General features: G+C 30.6%; 2 protein-coding genes across 2 annotated transcripts; one reads left to right on the top strand and one right to left on the bottom strand.

Moving 5' to 3' along the window:
• Positions 1-1,876: 1,876 nt before the first annotated feature.
• Positions 1,877-3,397, bottom strand: LOC114168539 (mitochondrial import inner membrane translocase subunit Tim9). The gene is made up of 2 exons (XM_028053403.1): positions 3,119-3,397; positions 1,877-2,308 (listed from the first exon to the last, which is right to left on the bottom strand). The coding sequence occupies exons 1-2, from the start codon at positions 3,211-3,213 to the stop codon at positions 2,122-2,124; spliced, it is 282 nt and encodes a 93-aa protein (XP_027909204.1). The 5' UTR covers positions 3,214-3,397; the 3' UTR covers positions 1,877-2,121.
• An 11,823-nt stretch (positions 3,398-15,220) lies between these two features.
• Positions 15,221-18,412, top strand: LOC114169472 (probable protein phosphatase 2C 4). The gene is made up of 4 exons (XM_028054632.1): positions 15,221-17,024; positions 17,115-17,228; positions 17,637-17,901; positions 18,001-18,412. The coding sequence occupies exons 1-4, from the start codon at positions 15,387-15,389 to the stop codon at positions 18,114-18,116; spliced, it is 2,133 nt and encodes a 710-aa protein (XP_027910433.1). The 5' UTR covers positions 15,221-15,386; the 3' UTR covers positions 18,117-18,412.
• The last annotated feature ends 1,948 nt before the right edge of the window (positions 18,413-20,360 follow it).

Below are 20,360 nucleotides of genomic sequence, written 5' to 3'. Positions count from 1 at the left end.
GCTTAATCAATAGTCTTAAAAATCTAACTAATTTTTTCCTCATTAATGGTTGTCTAGTCCAATAAAGTCAACCATAATAAAGGTTTAATATTTGTCTGCTATTCTACAGAACTCATAAAGAGTAAGAAAAATATTATGAAGTTATTTGTAAAGTCATTTCTTCTGAATAATGTCACAGTATAATTTAGCTATTTTAATCTTTTAATTAACAAAAAATATTTTCTATCTTCTTTCCGACAAGAAAATGAAGGATATTTTGTTATCTTTTCCATTCTTTCCCTTTTCACCTTTTGTGTTATCTTTACTTTAGTGATGTCTTCTCCACTTTGCTTCTCTTCAAAGCCCTGGGCCATAGTTACAAGAACAAACAACAAAACTAAAAGTAAATGTTTAATATTTAAACAAATAACAGAACATACGATTATCCATTTTTACATATTTAGTGTGATTGGAATATATAACTTTTTATTATTTCAATAATCAATTACAGCCAGAATAAGTTTCTATTTAACATAATTAATTTTATTTGATAAAAAAAACCAGCTTTTATGCATTGAATTAAGAAAAAAAAGAGATATGTACTGATTTTAAAATAATAAGACAGATAGAAATAGAATAAATGGGACAATTTTGATAGGGCAATCTTTAAACATAAATAGGTCACTTTAAAATAATCACAGTGTTGGTGTAACAAAACAACTGAAAATTTGTAGGACTAAGAGTAATTAAACCTAATTAAAATTAATTTTTGAGTAACATAATTTTTGTATAGTAAAAGTGATTTTTTTTTTTGTATAATGTTGGATAGTTTAAATCAAAATTGATTTGGAATGTAGAATTACTAAAATAAATTTTTGAATGATGAGGTGTGTAGTTGAAGTTAGGTGAGAAGACAAAGAAGGTGGTTTCTTAAGTCATGATTGAGTATGGACCTTAAGGATACTTTTGAGAGGTATATTATTTGTTATACATACTTTCCATGATACAACAAAAACTCCTATGCTAAGAACCACAACATCATGCACAGAGTACAAAACTCACGCAATACATAACTCACGCAATACATAACCGTTACTCTATGAAAATATATAATATAGAAACTTGTTCTTATTCTTTGAAGACTTAAGAGTCTTAGAATATAATTTTTTTTAAACAAAGTTTATGCAGTTTTAAACTTGGAGTCTTTTCGGAACACTTAAGTTAGGTGTCTTCCTTTCCAATTATAATTAGCTACCCTGCTATATAAAACGACAAACTAAAAAAATTTAACAATTTTATTTAATCATTTTCATTTTTTTAATTAATAGCGCATTTTAATTAAAAAAATTATTACAAGTACGATGGTTGCATTCTCCTATCATTACGCAACAGATCTTTGTCGCCTATTATGCAGCAAGAAAATAATCTATGAAGTGATTGAATTGTGTCTAAGGCTAGATATACAAATGAACTATTCTTATTACGTTATTTAACTAATTTTAAAAACAAAAAGCTAGACATTTTCTTCTATGTAACAAAAAAATTACAAAAATAATCCATCATAAGCATGAAGCAAGAACAATTCTCTAGATGGAACATTATTCCTACGATTAAAGAACGTGTAATCCATTACAAAAGTGAGATAACCCAAATTCATTTTGGGTCGCAAGAAAACACTATTTCCCTAGGCCCAAATAAATATAAAAATAAGACTGGAGAGTCCAAACAACATAGCACGACTCAATGATTTGAGTAAATATCATAATGTTTATAACAATAAAACCAAAATCTCATCTTAAAAAACATTTCAATGGAGTTAGTGGCATAGACTTTCTCTGGATAGTATTGAACCAGTAATATGTGATATGGACCTTATTGAATGGAAGGAGGTAACTCCTTAACAGCAATGATCTTCACAATGGATAAAGAGTAGTTACACTAAAAACTCATTCAAACAAGTGTCAGGATTCCAAAGCACTGTGATTGTATCACCACAAATTTATTTAACAAGGATTGTTGCGTACTAATTGCAAATTAGTGTTCTCTACAGTAATCTCATTTCTCAAGACCCAAAAATGTAAGTAAGCAAAGTGCATTCAGAATAACCATAAACAGTTTTTCATTTAAAGAAGTTGACAGATATCAATCTTGTGTTGCAGCTCCTTGGTTGAGCTCGGCAAATCTCATGCCAACCCTCATAGAATGCTTCAGAAATTTCTCTGCACATCTTCGGACACAAGTTTCCTCTTGCTTTTGCAGAGATTTATGCTTAAAAGTGTCAACACAATCAGTAAAGCATCTCTCAACAAGTGAATTATACATTCTCAGACTGCAATGAAACCCAAACCATGATCAGGAACGCCATCACATACCACAAGCACAAGATCAACTAAACAAACAATTGCTATACCATGATTGACAATGGTTTTCCAAAATTTTCCCTCTCACAGATAAAATAAACTGTCAAAATGTCCCAAACTAAAACATTCAGGCATAATTTTAAACCGTAATAAATTATTAAATTCATACTCAATAGAAATAATATATCCCCTAAAGGGCTCCTGAAGTAATGAACAGTAAACCTCTTCAATTATTAGAAACCATTCTCAGTAGTCCATCCAGTATTGAAAGAACCTCCATGATTAAACCATGGTAGTCAAATATATCAAACGCCATATTAGTTTTATTACTTTAGGGATATTTAGGAAGGAAATTGATATTTAGTATACCAAATTGATTGTTCGATCTTTCAAAATACATCCAATCACCAAAATTTCAGCAGTATATTCCCACAATTACAAAATGGAAACTAATAAAGAGGGTTGGTTTGATCGAATGGAACTTATTTCAAACCATCTAGGTCAGTTCCAAGAAATGTAGTTCCCAAAACGTCCAGAAGCAACATTCACGTGCTGCGCTGGTTTTAAGGAGAACTTCGCTCTGGGCTTCATGGAAAGGGATCACACAGATATTCTATAAAAAAATAGTGCTGCCCTAACAAATTAGCATGAAGCCCCCAAATCTAAAAGGAAGTCATCAACACACACAAGCTCATACAATATACCTAGATTCCAAGTTCGAAAATGGAAAACGAATGAATGTAACAAAGTGAAGGTGATAAGAAGCAAAACGAAATTACCTGTCACGGATTTGCAGCTGTTCCATCATGGCAGACATTCTTTGCCTATCTGCCTCAGGGAGCGATTCCAGATCCGCTAACATGCTTTTGTCCATAATTGATCCACTGATCAGTCACCGTCGAGGGTTTTGCGAGAAATTACGGAAGAAGAAACCGCAATGGAGACAAAACCCTAACACTGTGGGGAAAGAAGAAGAAGAGGATGAAGGTATATATAGGTCGCACCACCAGTTTCCACTTAACCTAAAATTATTCAGGGCTTCAGCTTTTGACCAAAACGCATCGTTCCGCCTCTGTGTTTTCGTTTTTGCCCCTTTTTGTTTTTTTTTTTTTTGTTTTTGTTTTTTATGTTTTTCTTTCTAAGAGACTAAGGGTACCAGGTTACATTTTTTTTTACTAAAAAAACACGAATCAATTGTTTTTTAAAAGATTTCAATACCGCATGATAATAATATTTAAGCATACATCCAATAAATGTACTTTAATTCCTTTATTTATTTATAATATATATATATATAATAGACTAATTACATATTTTTTTTAGTCTAAACTAATGGACAAATTAGACGCATACTCTTGAATAAAATATTTTTTGGTAACATTTTTGTTTGAAGAAAGGGTTTGTAAGACTTTTATTCATGAGAATATTTCTACGATATTTTAAATTCTGACATATTTTTTAATATCAACAGTTTAAAATTAAATTTGATATTTTAAAAAAGTCTATCAATAACTAAAATAAAAAATATCACGGTATAATTTTTTTACATAAATATAAGACATAATTTCACGTTAAAAAATATTTGTTAAAAATATTAATCATGATACAATAATTACATATTGATAAAAAAAAAGTTATTATGAATTTTAACTATATAAAATAAAGATTTATTCTGCGAATTTACCAGTTAGTTTTAGAGCTTGTAATTCTTAAGTTTATAAATCTGATTCGGGAAAGTACATTCTACAGTAATAGGAAAAATATGAAAAAAGTCAAACATTCTTTATCGCCTTGAAAAAAAGAAGAGAGGTAGAATACTGGAGAAGAAAAGGGAGGGAGATTGCGGAAGAAGAAGAGAAAAAGTGCAGAAAAAAACTCATTTCAAAAACTATTTTCTGAATTTTGGAAAACACTTCTCGAAACATATTTCATGTACAAATACTTTGGAAAACTTATTCTCGAAGATATTTTTGTAAGTTCTAGAAAGCTTTTCTCGACATTCTTATTTGAAAAAAAAAATTAAAAAAAAATTTATGCGCTTTGTATATTCTGTTTCGAAAATCATGTTCCGAAAATCTTGTTTCAGAAATACTGCTTTGAAATTCTAAGAAGTTAATTCTGGCAAATTTTTGGAATTTGTAATCTAAAATCACTTTTTTGCAGTACAAATGGTCATTTCCACATTTTGATACGTGCTCGAAGAAATGTAGGGGTGCAAGAAGTAAAATCGTAACGCCTTTGTTGAAGCCGCTTAATCCAGAATTATTTTTGGGACAATATTATTTTAGGGTTTTTCTTCCTGCACTCCCAATTTTTCTTCCTACACCCCCAACCTTTTTATAATTCCACTGTTACTCTTTTGGTTTGTGGTTATCGGCTTTCAGAACTAGGTGTTACCGGCTTTCAGAATCCGATTTTATTGATTTTCAAGATACGAACAGTAGTGAAATATAAATAAAAATTTTAGGGGTGCCAAATTTAATTTTTTTATATATAAATTAAATTTCTAGTTAAATAAAAAGTTTTTCATTTTCTTTACTTAAACCATTTTAAACCATTTTTATAGAATGATTCACGTATTCAGTTTTTAATATTTCTAAATCATTGAATTCACGCAACAGAAATATTCTATATTTTTATTCCAAATCAAGGTTATCCAACTAATTCATTATGTGTAGCAAAATTTGAAATGCAACCTAAGATATATCCATAAATTTTATCATTAGAGCAGAAAACACAACAACCTTTAAATTTCATAATTTAAGGTTGTACTAATTTGAGTAAAAATATAATTAAGGTTCATGCCAATTTGATAAAAGAATTCATAAAATCATAATTAGGGTTCATACTAATTTGGGTAAAACTTAATTTGGAAGAAATATTATAGGAGAATCATAAATTTAAGATACATAAATCATAATAAAATATTAATGATTTATGATAAATATTAGGATAACCATTTATTTACTTACTTTTCGTTTTTACTTTAATACTTTCTTGATGACTTATTGAGAAATAATTTATTATGACCAGAGATAGAACCTTAATCGCTTTTATCAACCAACATCCATCAAATTAATTTTTATTTTTAAACAATAAAGATATATAACTAAAAAATATATAAATAAATTTATTATAAATTTTCTTAAACTTAATATAAATAATATAATTACATATAAATATAATTTTAAAATATATAAAAATATATAAAAAGAATTAAAAACAAAAATTGGGATTACCAGCTTTTAGAATCCAGTGTTACCGACTTTCAGAAATCGGTGTTACCGGCTTTCAGAAACTGGGATACCGAATTTCATTTATGGAAGTGCAAGTTGGAGAAATATTTAATTTATAATTTATTTTTATTTTTTTAAGAATATAACGGTCTTTACAATCAAATTTAGAGGTGCAGAAAGAAAAATTGGGGGTGCACGAAGAGAAACCCTTATTTTAAAGCCTAAAAACTTGGACAAAAATCCATTTTAGACCCGACAGTATTAGTTACTTACGCAGAAATATAAATCAATGAGTATATACAATCAATTTCATTTGCTCTTAATACTTTTTAAATAAAAAAAATTTATATTTATAATAGTAATCAATCAGAAGTAAAATTCCAGCTGTGCAAGAAAACTATATCAGGTGACACTTGTCATATTCTCATAATTTATTTTCCATATATTCTCATTTGCACACTATATTGTTTTACATTTTGCTACTCCTTTTATTATTATCAACAATAAAATTAACTTCTAATATTACTAAATCAACTCCTCTGCTTTTTACCATCTTTGTACCACTGAGTATACTATTTTTGTCGTATCATGGTTAGAAAACACAGCTCTCGGTCAAATTTTAATTTGTTTCATTTAGTTTCTCAATTAAATATATAATAAGAGAAGAAAATTTTTTAACACTCTTTACATGTATAAAATTTCTTACAATTCTCACATATTCCATCTTCTTTTCCGCCTTTTTCACTAAAAATAAGATAATTTTATCCATTCATTTTAAGTAAAAATATCAAAATGAGATCAAACGAGATAGATTTTTTTTAATGTGTATCAAATTAGACTTGATTAACTTGATTCTTAGGTTAAATGGATTGGAGTAAGTTAAATGTATTAATCTATAACTCACTAACAACAATATTGCTTTTTACCATTTTTTTGTTATAATTTTTATTACTTTTAGTTAAATAGTAGAATATTGTTTAATAATATTTGAATAGTTTAAATATTTATTTTATTTATTTGTCGTTGACATCTTAATTTTTAACTGGTGTCTTTATAATAATGTTCGACTAAATAAGTGAATATATTGATTATAATACTATAAAAAAAATTAGTCAATCCACTTTTACTGTGTTACGATAAATATATAAAATAAATTAGAATAACAAATCATCATTAAATGAGTCAATCCATCGAACTCATAACTTGTGATCAGTCAAGTTGAGATACAAAATTTTTAATTTATTAAAGAAAGAGTCGAGTTAAGCTGACTTGTTTCTATTTTAACTTGGTGTGTTTGTATTAAAAGATGAATTTGGAAGAATGGATTTGAATGGGAGGAAAATGGGGTAAAGTCGGGGTTGTTTAGATTAAGTGAGAGATAATGAAAGTTTGTCTATGATGTCATCAGTATAATATACTAAAAAAAATGTTATAATGGATAATATTAGATGTTTATTAAAATACTCTTGAGAGAAATTGCGTTGTAAATTTAAAAGTAATTGGTATAAATTATGTTAAAATGAAATTTAATTTTTTATTTAAATTGAAAAAAGTTATCATAAAGAATTAAATTAAAGTAATATTACTTTTCTCATTAGTTGGTCGTAAAGCCAAAAAAAAAAACAAATTTAGGGAATTCTTAAGTTCTTAGGGACATATACATAGATGCACCGGTATGAGCTCATTTTTTCTTCCATTATTCACATTTTTTAGGAGAGTGGTAAGTCACATTTTCACGCTGGCAATTCACCTAATCTCTCTACAAACAAACATGCCAAACATCCGCAAATCAATCTTGGTACACATTACTTCACCCGAAACAAACATATCAGTAATGAGTCAATTCATATGAACTGAGTTAATTCATTTTGATACCCGCAATTTTAATAACTACATTTTATTACATTAGAATTAAACAAATATATAAGTGACGATTTGTATATTTATCCATTCCTTTAAAAAATGTAGGCTATATTAACCCAATAACAATCCTACTTTTTTTAACCTATATCTAAAGATGATCCCTATGATGCAACTAAAAAACAGCAATAAGTCCAACCTTAGTAAACCCTAGATCCATGAATGGCTTGGCAAAATGGAAGTGTGCCCTCCAAAAAAAAAAGAGCATTTTCTCTACCTTTGTTCCCTTGAATGAAGTTAAGAATTTACTATTTGAGAGGGTGACACAAATGATGGAAGAAACATTGAAATGGTAGTGTGAAAGTTGTTGATGGCATATAGATAGAATGAAATGAGAGAGAAAACGCGTAATTGTAATTGTTGAAGCTAATGAGAATGAGATTGAGATTGACAATGACGATGGTGGGTAGCTATTGCCTAATATGGTCAAATCTCATGGATTGTGTATGCTCAATGGCTGGCATTCTAATAATAAAATATCTCTCTTTCTCACTATAACTTCTTCATTCTATCTTCATCTTTTTCTCTCAACACTCTTTCCTATTGCTCTTTCTATTTCTAGTTGTGTTTTCTTTGGCACATCACACAGTTTTCTTGACTTTCAAATTTTGAACTTCCGACATTCTCTTTGCCCATTCAACCATCAAACACAATTTCCAATGTCTGTTCACAAAATGAACTTTTAAAATCACTTTGGAATAATCGAACTTATTTTTTATCCATTTTTAATTTATTATTTCAATTACGATTAGATCATTATATCACATTATTAAAAAAAATTAAAACAAATGATTTAATGATAATTAAAATAATAAATTAAAAATAATTAAAATAAAATACTTAATAAGAATACATTTCTTTGATGACCACGGTAGTTCAATGCCTGTAATCACTGGACAATACAATTTAATTTGGATTCTGAATATTATTTGTGTATTAAATGAGAACTTGTATAAAAAAAATATAATGCGATAACTTGAAAATCAATTTTTTGAACCATTTAGGAGTTTGTTTTTAACAAAAATAAAATAAAAAGAAAGAGTGAAGTAAAATATATGTAAAATTATTTAAAAAGAAAAAAGCTTGTTTAGTGTAGAACAAAGAAAATTCAGCTAACAATAAGTCCAGGTACTGGTATTCAGATGTCTAGACTTTCAACTTTGGCATTTGATTTCTTGTCCTTTAAAATTGGTAAACGTTTTTGTGAACCATGAAAAAGAGGTCAACTCTCTTAAAGCATAATTTTGAAATTTATGTATGTATAGGGAGAAAGAGTCAAGTTTTAATTTATGCGTGGATAGTTATTTTTTATAAAATTATAAAATTATAAAATATTTTTTATAAAAAAATTTTGCAAAAATTGTTTTATACAAAAGATTAAAAAAAAAATTGATGATACTTCTACATGTAAGTTTATTAAACGCAACAAACAATCCAAACTTTTTACAACAATATAAAATCTATATAAATGATGCAGTTGTAAATATTATATTCATGCAGAAGACAATGATTTTCTTCAAGACAAACGGTGTTTTCAAAACTTTTAAGTAAAAAAAAAAAAAAAAATCCACTAAAGAAATCTTGAAATTGAAGTTTATAAATCTTGGATCCAACATTATTTGACACCTAGATAAGTTTTGGAGATTTTGGCCTCTAAACAAAAATCCTGAATAGACCAATCTATGGCTATGGAAAGAAGGTGAGAGAATGAAGATAATTTGACTAATGAAAAGTGGTTATTATATATCGAATTGTGTTCAACGCATTAATCAATTGCATTTTAATGCTCAAGAAAAATTAAATTAAAAAAAAAAAAAAATATATATATATATATATATATATATATATATATATATATATATATATATATATCTCTTGAGTTCTGAGCAAATCATGATTAACTATTTAAATTACTTTAGGGTTTTACCAAGGGTAATCATATTTTAGTGCTGTAGGGAAAGCAAATACTGACATTGCAATAAAAAAAGAAGAAGAATGTGAAAGATAATTAAGCATGAATCCATATTAGACATAATGGTTGAAGTGGAGAGCATTAGGATGCAAACCAAATTGTTTTGGGTAGAGAACCAAAAAGGTCCACCATGTAATAAGAGACATCGCACTAACCTTAATTATGTTTTTTTCTTTCTTTCTGAAAAAAAAAGGTAGAATGACAGCAATGGTTGGAGTCTGAAATTCTCTCAAGTGGAACAATTTTTAATAGCATATAATAATAATAATATTAAATTGAAGTCAAGTTTAAGGATCCAAAGCTAGATTATAATAATTATTAACATTCCTTTCACCAAGCAGCTGACTCAATGTCTTAGCCCATAGTGTTTCTTCTAGACAAGTTTAAAAAAATTCCAATTGCCATTGTTCTTCCAATTAAACATCGTTTGCATGCGCAACTTGTTCAGTTTTTTGAGGCATATAATATCTGGCATTCAAATTTAATACTCATGTATAAGGATTGTGATATCATTATCAAAACGAATATGAACTACCACAGTATTTTTTTTCCCCAAAAATTGAACTTTAGATTCAATCTTATAAAATTAGTATATAAAATGAAATTTGCATTTTACATATTATAAAATCGTTTATGAGATTTTAAATATATATATATATATATATATATATTTTCACACTAATTTTAGTCGAGAGTTAGGAGTTGTTCTCACATAAAACTCGATCACGATTTTGTTAGAAGTGTGTTAAGTTTAACTCAATTTTACAAAACTGTTTCGATATCGGGTAGAACAGAATGTTCAAGAAAATTTGTTAGGATAGGGTCTAACTTTTATCAAAAGTGAGTTTTAAACCTAACTTAACTCCACAAAACCGTCATCTCGATATCGGGTGGAACAAAAGGTCCAAAAAAATTCACTAGAATAGGCTCTAACCTTTGATACCATGTTAGAAGTGAGTTTTAAGCCTAACTCAACCTCACAAAACCGGCTTATAAGGTGAGGATTGTACTTACTTATATATTGTGAATTGTCCTTATATTTAGTCGATGTTGGACTTTCAACAAGTCTTGTTCTTAAAGACGTCTTAGAGAGTGAAAGAAAGAAGAATTATTTAAACTGTGTTTGATCTTCACTCTAAAAGATGTGTGACTTATTAGATATATTATTAAATATTATTAAGTATGAAACTAAATATTAATTAATAGTGCGATAACGATATGATAACAAGTAATGCAATAAGTTCAAGAGGCAAGGAATCATGCTATGTGAATTTTACTTCCGAAGTAACTCATTCCTTGGTTTGTTTTAAAATTCTAACAGCTTTAAACTCGTTTGAGAGAAGCCAACATTAACTCATGACTTTTAACTTGTTGATCACAGTACAGATTTAGATTTTTTTTTGGTTGTTGAATCGACCATGTTTGTGCAACTGTTGATAAAAAGACAAAAGAGAAAAAGGGTAGGTGGGTCATGCAGATGGATTGTGGAGAAGGTGGCAGGGAAAGGTCTTGCCACTTGCAAATAATCAATGATGATGGCATTGAATTTCTTTCTAATGTTTTTCTTTTTTTATATGAATTCATCTGTTTAACAGTTGATTTGTGCAGTGTTTAGTAATATTTAAAAGAATGTGAAACATTTTATTCCAAGAATAGTTTGTTGTTATTGTAAGATACGTGGGAGAATTTGGCACCCTACATTTAAAAATTATTTAGGATTGGAGTTAGGAAGCAATCACTTACCTAAAACTATTTGTCTATTTGATTTGTCTGGTAATAAGACACAGTGATTTTTATGAGTTGACAAGTGTCTGAATTTTATATGTTCCATCTACAACCAAATTGGTATATTTTCGGAAGATTACTACGGCCAAATCAGACTTCCTTCTAGGTCGCAGGATTTATTCAAAGAACAAAGTAATCTATTCTCATTCTATGCAGTAAACAGTAAATGCTTTTGTGAGTAGTATTTTTTCATGTTGGTTTTCATCTGAGTATTTATTAAAATTCTACATTGATTAATATAAAAAAAAAGAGAGTAACGAACAAAATATTATAAAAATAAGTTGTTTTTAAAATTATCAACCCAATTCAATAAGCTTATTGGATGAATCGGATCTAAAGTAAGTGGTGTATCACGAGAATGTTTGTAATTTTTTTTCAAAAATTTATAGGATTAAATATATTTTTTGTCTCTCAAGTTTCAGTGAATTTTAGAATTAGTCTCTTTTTGAAACTTTATACCAATTTAGTCTTCCATCTTTAGAAATGCGTGGATTTAGTTTTTCTTACCAAATTTTGTTAAGTTTATTTGACATTTTAAACACATTTTATGATAATATCTGAGTTAACACTGAAGCGAAAATGTGTCAAAAGGTGTAAATAATTCAAATACTATTATAAAATGTAATTGAAACGTTAAATAAACTTAACAAAATTTGGTTAAAATGATTAAATTTTCGCATTTTTAAAAATGAATGATTAAATTGGTCAAAATTTTTAAAAAATGACTAATTTCAAATTTCATCGAAACTTGAGAGACAAAAAATATATTTAACCTAAATTTATATTACCAAAAAATTCTCACTTGAAGATATTGATTTTTAGTGCGCAATTTTCCGACACATCACAATGTTCATCATGGTTTTTGAAAAATCTTGATTATTCGTAGCAAAAGTAAACTAATAAACTTTGTCTATATGGATTGAAAGTTAACATTTTTTTTTTCACAGATCACGGCAAAAACTTTGTATCATGCTATAATTTTCTTTCTTTGTGAGCTTCAAGATAAATATGTTTTTGATTTGAAGCGAACATAACATGTGTTGATGTCTTAATACTTATGTCAAAACTTGTTGAAAAGTGCTTTAAGATGTGAAAGTTTGAACTAACTTATTAGTAAATGGATAGGGAACAAATGTAGTATATATTATTAGTTTGAAGTGTAACAAAAGTTAATTAACTTGACTGGGTATAACACACTTTGAAGCAAGATAAAAAAAAAATGATCTGGGGAAATTTTAGGGTTAGGTTTTAAAATCAAAGATTTTAAATTTTTATAATATTGTTTTTGTGATATAGTATACAACTTATGTCAATTCATAAATAGGTATGTAAATTGTATTTAATTTCTAATGTTTTTCATATAAAAAGTAATTTAAAGTTTTAGGAATTGAAATAAATTGAAATGTACCAAATGGAAGATAAGATTAGAACGTAACGGAGGGTGAAAACGGTACTTTACTAAAAATTTAAATCCAAATTTAAGTAATTAGTCAATTCAACTAATTAATTAAGTTAAATTATACAAATAAAATTAAATATGATTTTTAGTGCAATCATTTTTAATGTAATTTGTATGTAATTTTCAAATTAAAATTTCATTCATTTTTTATTTAATTTTAGAATCAGAAATACAAATTATAATTAGAACATGCAAATTTAAAAAAAAAATTAAATGTCAAACAATTAATGAAAAACTCAAGTTAAATGGTTTGGTGTTAATTTTAGTTAATTAATTATTGGAAATTAGTTCTCAATAAGAAGAGGTGTGTAACTCCAAAATTTGAGAAAACTAGAAAAAAAGTAAAAGTAAAAATAAAAATCTAAATCTGAAAACTAAACAATTTTTTTTATGTATAATAAAAGTGTAAGTAAATATTTGCTTTGATTTTTTTTAAATGTTATTTTCAAAAACATACAACGAAATTAACATTCTCAAATATTTAAAAGGAAAATGTTTAAATAGGCATTAAAACTTCTAGATTTTATTTTTACGTTTATGCGATTAATAATTAAAACATATTTAGTTTTTGTTATTTAAAATAATATGTTCAGTTAACGGTACAAGTAATACATGTTAGATAAGTATAGTGTTTATAAATTAGATTGAAAACTTAATTTTCACGCAAAAACTATGGTGGCCTCATCCATGTTTTTATTTATTAATTATAAATTTTGATTTTGTCGATTATCTTAATATAAATCTAAATCTTATATTTATTAAAATGATAAAGTTAAATAATTTAAAGAAAACTCAAAACTTATTATCTTAAACAAATAAATTAATATATTTTATGAATTAAGTTCATACTCCAATATCGTGGAAAAAAAATCATTAGAAACTGATGACCCTTATTGCCTCTTCAATATAAATTTCCTCTACAGTGAAAATTACACTGCAAAATCTAATCATGACACGCGGTTTTGAATATAATGTCAAAACAAAACTATAATCGATTTCAGACCCTTCTCTTTTTCTTTCTAATCAATGATAGTAATGATAATAATAATAAACCAATGCAAGTATAACTCGGAATTTTATCTAGAAATCGCGAAAACCGATGTTAAATTAAATAAAAGAAGATAGGTAAGAAGTACTTTTTATAATTGATAAATTTTAGTCAAGTAAAAAATTGATAATTTTTTAGTAAAAGTATTATGTAAAACTATATTTAAAATATTTACAACAAGATCCTTAAAAAAAGAAGAAATTTTTAGTGGAATATACCATATCCCAAAACCCGTTTCATGAATTGTGTAACTGGGAAGGACAAATTATATGACTTTGAAAGTAAGAAAAATCTTGAGAACCATGTTCTGGCAGATTGCAAAAGTCAAGTTCATTTTTTCTTCTATAAGACTTAATTACATTACAGAATTTAATTGTTGACGTGGAAGCACCTAAATATGTTTACATTATGTACTTAAAAAGTCCACTCTCAGAAAAGCTTTTAAAAACTAGGCTAATAATCCACTCTACTATCAAATATTAAAAAATGTCTTGAAATTGTAATGCAACATTACATATACAATAAACAAATAAAGTATGGGTTGAGAGCCAAACATGATGAAACACATTCCAAATATGAACATTGAATTCAATCTGTAATTACAAAAAAAGTCAATGGAGTAATGGGCTACATTTAAATCAACATTAGTCAAATTACCTAAATATTCAGGCTATGCAGTGATGGCAGCATTACTAATATCAAACCACCCCACCAGCACATTCAATTAAGGTTACCCAACTTTTTTTCCTTCTCTCTCTACATTACCCTTTTCTCATTTCAATTAAAACAAAAAGCCGAAATATTTGACATTTTTTTATTTCTATTTTTTCTTTTTTCAAATAAATTAAATATATATATTACGAGCTCTCGGGAAACCTAAAGTTGACAAATTATCAGACGAGAGCAATCGGAGAGAGACACGTGGACAGTCAACCTTCATGTCTTCGACACCCTCCGCTTGATCCAACGGCGCCCGTGTCACGCTTTACGAGATCTTGATAAAAAAAACAGCTTTAAAAACATTTTTTTCCCGTGTTGACTTTTCGATTCTAAACCAGAATTTATGACCCTCATTTAAATTTCACCCTCCATTTTTTCTCCCAAGACACAACAAACGAACACGACAACGCTCTCGCCATCAGAATCATTCATCGCTCCCATCCGTGACCCTCCCACGCGAATCTCGTCCACTTGCCGCAGCGCGTGCGCTCCACGCTCCAAACAAAACGTACGCGAACATTGAACGAGATAGCAAAACCGGACATAAACCTTTGAGTTTTACTTTATCTTCAACATAGTCAACGCCCCACTCCAAAAATATCCCCAATTTTTAATTTCTTCTGTGCATAAAATCACCAAGCAAAAAAAGCAAGTGCATTTTCTTATTAAAAAAAAAAACTTTATTCCAAAGTCAACGCCCTCTCTCTCTAACTCTCTTCATCTCATCTCAACTTCAACTTCAACTTCTCTTTCTTCTCACATCTTCTTCTCTCTCTCTCTCTCTCTCTCAAGTTCTTCATCTTCTCTACCAATCCACCATGAGCAGAGTCTTGTAGCGAGTAACAGCGAGAGAAACGTTAGAGCTTGTGTTATTTTTTTTTTCTTTTTTGGTGGTTTTTGTGTTCCGATGGGAAACGGCATAGGGAAGTTAACGGTGTGCTTCACCGGAAATAACGGTGGGGGACGTCGGAAGCAGGATATATCCATTTTAATAACGGAGCCTCTGGACGAGGGTTTGGGTCACTCTTTCTGCTACGTTAGACCCGACCCGACCCGGATATCGTCATCGAAGGTGCACTCGGAGGAAACAACGACGTTCAGAACAATCTCTGGCGCTTCGGTGAGCGCTAACACATCCACGCCGTTATCGACGGCGTTCGTGGACTTGTACTCATACGGTTGCATAGACCGAGCGGCGGCTTTCGAGAGTTCAACGTCGTTCGCGTCGCTTCCTCTGCAACCGATTCCGCGGAACCTGGTGAACTCGGGGCCATTCTCGGGGAACCTGGGCGGTGGTGGGTTTCCGGGGTCGGGCCCGCTGGAGAGGGGTTTCATGTCGGGCCCCATCGAGCGCGGGTTCATGTCGGGGCCCATCGATCGTGGGCTTTTTTCGGGGCCGATGGAGAGGGAGGGAAACGGATCGGATCATTTCCCGAGAAGCTTCTCGCACGGAGGGATGGGTTTAGGGTTGGGATTGGGTTTGAGAGTGAGAACGAGGAAGGGTCGGTGGATTCGTGTTTTGCAGAGGGCGATTTCGAAGACTCTCTCTCGGGGGCAGAACTCGGTTGTGGCTCCGATCAAAGGAGTGGTTGTAAAGGAGCCGGAGTGGATGGTGGCTGCGGCGGAGAAGCATAATGAGAATCTGAGTGTGAATTTGAGCAGTGAGGGGAGCTTGGAGGACGATGAATCTATGGAGAGTCAGAATCTTCAGTGGGCTCAGGGGAAAGCAGGGGAAGATCGTGTCCATGTTGTTGTGTCTGAGGAACACGGATGGGTTTTCGTGGGGATCTATGACGGTTTCAACGGACCCGATGCTCCCGATTACCTTCTCTCGAATCTCTACACGGCGGTGCACAAGGAGCTGAAAGGGTTGTTGTGGGATGATGGGTCTGCCCCGGAAAATTCGACGCCTAAAGAGGAGGTGTTGCGGGATGTCACAGACGTTGCAGATGCAGTAGATGCATGCTCTCACTGTGTTGAACATGAAAATAGTAACTGTAATAAGAGTACTAGTAAGAAAGGTAGGAATTCGAGGAACAAGTACAAAGGTGCTGCGAATAAGTGGGAGGAGAATCAACGGAGGTGGAAGTGTGAGTGGGACAGGGAGAGGTTAGAGCTTGATCGGAGATTGAAGGAGCAACTGAATTCAAGCCGATCAGGATGTGGTGGAGCAGCAAGTTCTATTAATCATGCGGATGTTTTGGAAGCTCTTTCACGGGCTCTGAGGAAGACTGAGGAGTCTTACCTTGATGTTGCGGATAAGATGGTGATGGAGAATCCTGAACTTGCCTTGATGGGTTCTTGTGTTCTTGTGATGTTGATGAAGGGGGAGGATGTTTACGTCATGAATGTGGGGGATAGCCGCGCTGTGCTGGCTCAGAAGGCTGAGCCTGATTATTGGCTCGGCAAGATCAGACAGGACTTGGAGAGGATCAATGAGGAGACGATGAATGATCTTGAATCTTGGGATGTTGATAACTCCAACTTGGTTCCAAGTCTTAGTGCGATTCAGCTCACAAAAGATCATAGCACTAGTGTTGAAGAAGTAAGTTGTTTGCCTCTGTTTGATTACCTTTTTTAGCAGTTTTTTGTTTTGCTGCATGTCTTTATTGGGAGTTTCTGCTTTCTATTTCAGGAAATCCAGAGAATTAAAAAGGAGCACCCGGATGATCCGTGTGCTGTTGTAAATGACCGTGTTAAGGGTTCTCTCAAGGTTACACGAGCATTTGGTGCCGGGTTTCTCAAACAGGTTGGTACCTATTGTTTACTGATATATCCAAATGTATTCAATTATTCATATGTGTCTTTAACATGAACGGCAAGGGAATCAACAACAAATGAAATGGTTTTCATATATTGCTATAACAAGTTATACCCTCTTCGACATTTCTTTTTGTTGCCACAGAAGGTTACTTAATCCAATAACTAGCCTGATCCTTGGATTATAAGGATTTATAAAATTGTTATTACTGGTATTAGTTGTGATACTCAAGTTAGATCGCAGAGTGAAAAATTAGTCACACATTGGTAACTTAGTTCCTCTTATCAGAAAGCGGAATATTGAAGTGCATCTTTAGAAATGTGTGCAGCATTTTGTATGCTCTAAATGGACACTATTCTTCTGCATTTTCTTATTTGTGGTGGTAATCTTTTGCAGCCCAAGTGGAACAACGCACTTCTAGAGATGTTTAGAATAGACTACGTGGGAAACTCTTCTTACATCAGCTGTCTACCATATCTAAAACACCACAGATTAGGTCCAAAGGACAAATTTTTGATTCTATGCTCCGATGGGCTCTATCAGTACTTGTCAAACGAAGAAGCAGTGGCTGAAGTTGAGCATTTCATCACATTGCAACCCGAGGGAGACCCGGCTCAGCATTTGGTTGAAGAAGTGTTATTTCGTGCTGCAAAGAAAGCTGGTACTAATAACAACAACAACAACAACAAACCACAATTTCACTTCAAAAATCTCACAATTTGATTCTACAAACTGATGTTTTTGGCATGTTTATTTTCAGGGTTGGTCTTTCACGAGTTGCTCGAAATTCCACAGGGTGATAGGCGCCGTTACCATGATGATGTTTCCATCATTGTTATTTCTTTGGAAGGAAGAATATGGAGATCATGTGTATAAATAAGTATACTGAAATGAAAACCATATATATTATCATATACCAAAAAAATGGAAAGGGAGAGAGGTATGAGATATATCTATATCTATATATAGTGCCGAAGGGTGAGGAATCCTTTTTGCTGTTTTTCCCCTCCCTACTCACCTTTTTGTAAAATAACAACTAAGGTCTGAGAAGAGTACTTAGCTGTGCAATTAAGTGGGTGGTGAGGACTGTAAAGTTGTAAAAGCTGGATGATTTTGTTGATTATAACTCACATAAAATTGTAATTTTTGTAATAAAAGTCATTCCTTAACAATGTTTTGGTCGTGCAGAAAGCACTAGGCCCCTCCATCACTTTCTGCAACTCTGGTTGGCAAATGGCAGGGCTAGTTATCTGTGCATCAGCATCTTTTTCCATTCAAAACATAAAAAACAATACAACATATTCCAAAATGCCTACTACAGCATGGCCCCAAGGTTCATGCAGGTTTTGTTTGCCTTTTCAATTTGATGTGGATCAAGCACTATTTGCAATATGGCATTTGTTTTTTGGTGTTGCGATATTCCTTCACCCAAATGGGTCTTTTTTCTCCCTCTCTTACGTGTGTCCAATTTAAACCAGATGATGCTTTGTTCTGTTGTTGCCCATTTCTGATAAAAGGGAAACATGTGGTGCGATTTCGTATTAGGCACGCTGTTTATCGCAATCAACTTTGAATTTTAGAATTTGACCTCAATTCTTCTTTCTTCTTCTTTTTTCCACCATTCAAGGGTTCAGTCGTTGACGACACTTACAAATTGCACACGAAAGGGTTCAATGAACCATGAATTGAAAGTAAGCAATCTCCACCAAAATAAGCATTAGTCCATTTTCTGCAGTTATCACCGTACGCAAGTCTATTCAAAAACTATCTTTGACCAAATAATTTCTTATGCATAAATAAAAGGTTGAATGCTATGTTTCTAAATAAAGCCATTCATTATTAAACTTTTGACAGTATATCGAATTCATATCTCTGTAGTTTATTTTCTCCATTATTTTATAAACATTACTTCAATTTTAAAATTTCAATGCAACACACAAAAAATATATATGATATAATATAATCACTCATCCCAATAGTTAATTTATGAGCTGGGACAAAAATTGAATTGCGCGTTGCAGGTTGCTCCTACTCAAACGACAATTCAAGTGATGATCAAACTTTTGTAATAATGCCTTGTGGTTTAGGAATTTAAGGCCATGTCAATTGGAGAGGGTCCACGGGGTAAATATTTTGCAATTTATAAATTAAATTACCTTATAAGTTATTATTAAAACATGAACATAAAAGAAAATACAATAATCATCTTAGATTTTGTACATGATTTATTTCCTGTGATAGTACTAGTAAAATTTAACCGTGTTTGATTTCATTAAATAAAAGTATTGTCTATTTATGTTTTGAACTAAAAATACATGTAAATTAAAAAAATAAAAATGCATAAATAATTATTAATGACAATTGGTATCTAGAAAAGGTAAAAGTCATATATATTGAGTGTTATTAAAATTAATATTAAAAACTGAAAGAATTATATCTGACCTAATTTTACCAAATTTACAATGTATGACACAAATAGTTTTTTGAATATTTTAGGGAGTTACTTATTAACTGGTTTTCTTAGATCCTTAAAAGATTAGTCTTGCAATTTAATGTGGCCACTTTTGAGTCCACTCCTATATAGAGAATGATAACTAAAAACTTTTTATAATACTATTTTTATATCAGAAATTTTAAAATTAATGTAATTTCATAAAAATGGTTAATATTTAAAATTTTGAAAAAAATAATGTATTGAAATACACGGTTGGAAACAACCATCTAAGCCTGTCAATTTATACAATTTCCACGAAAAATATTTTAAAATAGTTTTTTCAAGGATAAAAATAGCAATGAAAAAAGTTCCTTTAATTTTGTTATCTTTTTCATTCTTTTCCTACTCCTTTATTGATTTTTGAAATAAGTGAAATTGATAATTAAGATTGGTAATCCTTGTAAAGACACGTAGGTGTGCTATTTCTACTACTACTTATACTACCGAGGTAGGAAATTAATTAAAAATTGTAGTAACTGGTAACTACCATTTAAGAGAGAATTAAATACGCACCAAATGAATACTATCTGTCACTTTATAAGTGTCATTAAATTCCATTTCACTGTTTCATATGCATTCATTTTGATGGAGAAGAAAACCATCCATCTGCAATAAATCCAATTTTT

The sequence above is a fragment of the Vigna unguiculata genome, chromosome 11 (genome assembly GCF_004118075.2).
Source record: "Vigna unguiculata cultivar IT97K-499-35 chromosome 11, ASM411807v1, whole genome shotgun sequence".
In the NCBI taxonomy this organism is placed as follows: Eukaryota; Viridiplantae; Streptophyta; class Magnoliopsida; order Fabales; family Fabaceae; genus Vigna; species Vigna unguiculata.
This window is presented reverse-complemented; position numbering and strand designations above follow the sequence as displayed.

Bases quoted from the DNA above. Each gene is read 5' to 3' on its own strand.
- LOC114168539 (XM_028053403.1), bottom strand. From the start codon at position 3,213: ATGGACAAAAGCATGTTAGCGGATCTGGAATCGCTCCCTGAGGCAGAT. The intron at 2,309-3,118 runs GTAATTTCGTTT...GTTTCATTGCAG, and splicing joins CAGCTGCAAATCCGTGACAG to TCTGAGAATGTATAATTCAC.
- LOC114169472 (XM_028054632.1), top strand. From the start codon at position 15,387: ATGGGAAACGGCATAGGGAAGTTAACGGTGTGCTTCACCGGAAATAAC. The intron at 17,025-17,114 runs GTAAGTTGTTTG...TTTCTATTTCAG, and splicing joins ATAGCACTAGTGTTGAAGAA to GAAATCCAGAGAATTAAAAA. The intron at 17,229-17,636 runs GTTGGTACCTAT...AATCTTTTGCAG, and splicing joins GTGCCGGGTTTCTCAAACAG to CCCAAGTGGAACAACGCACT.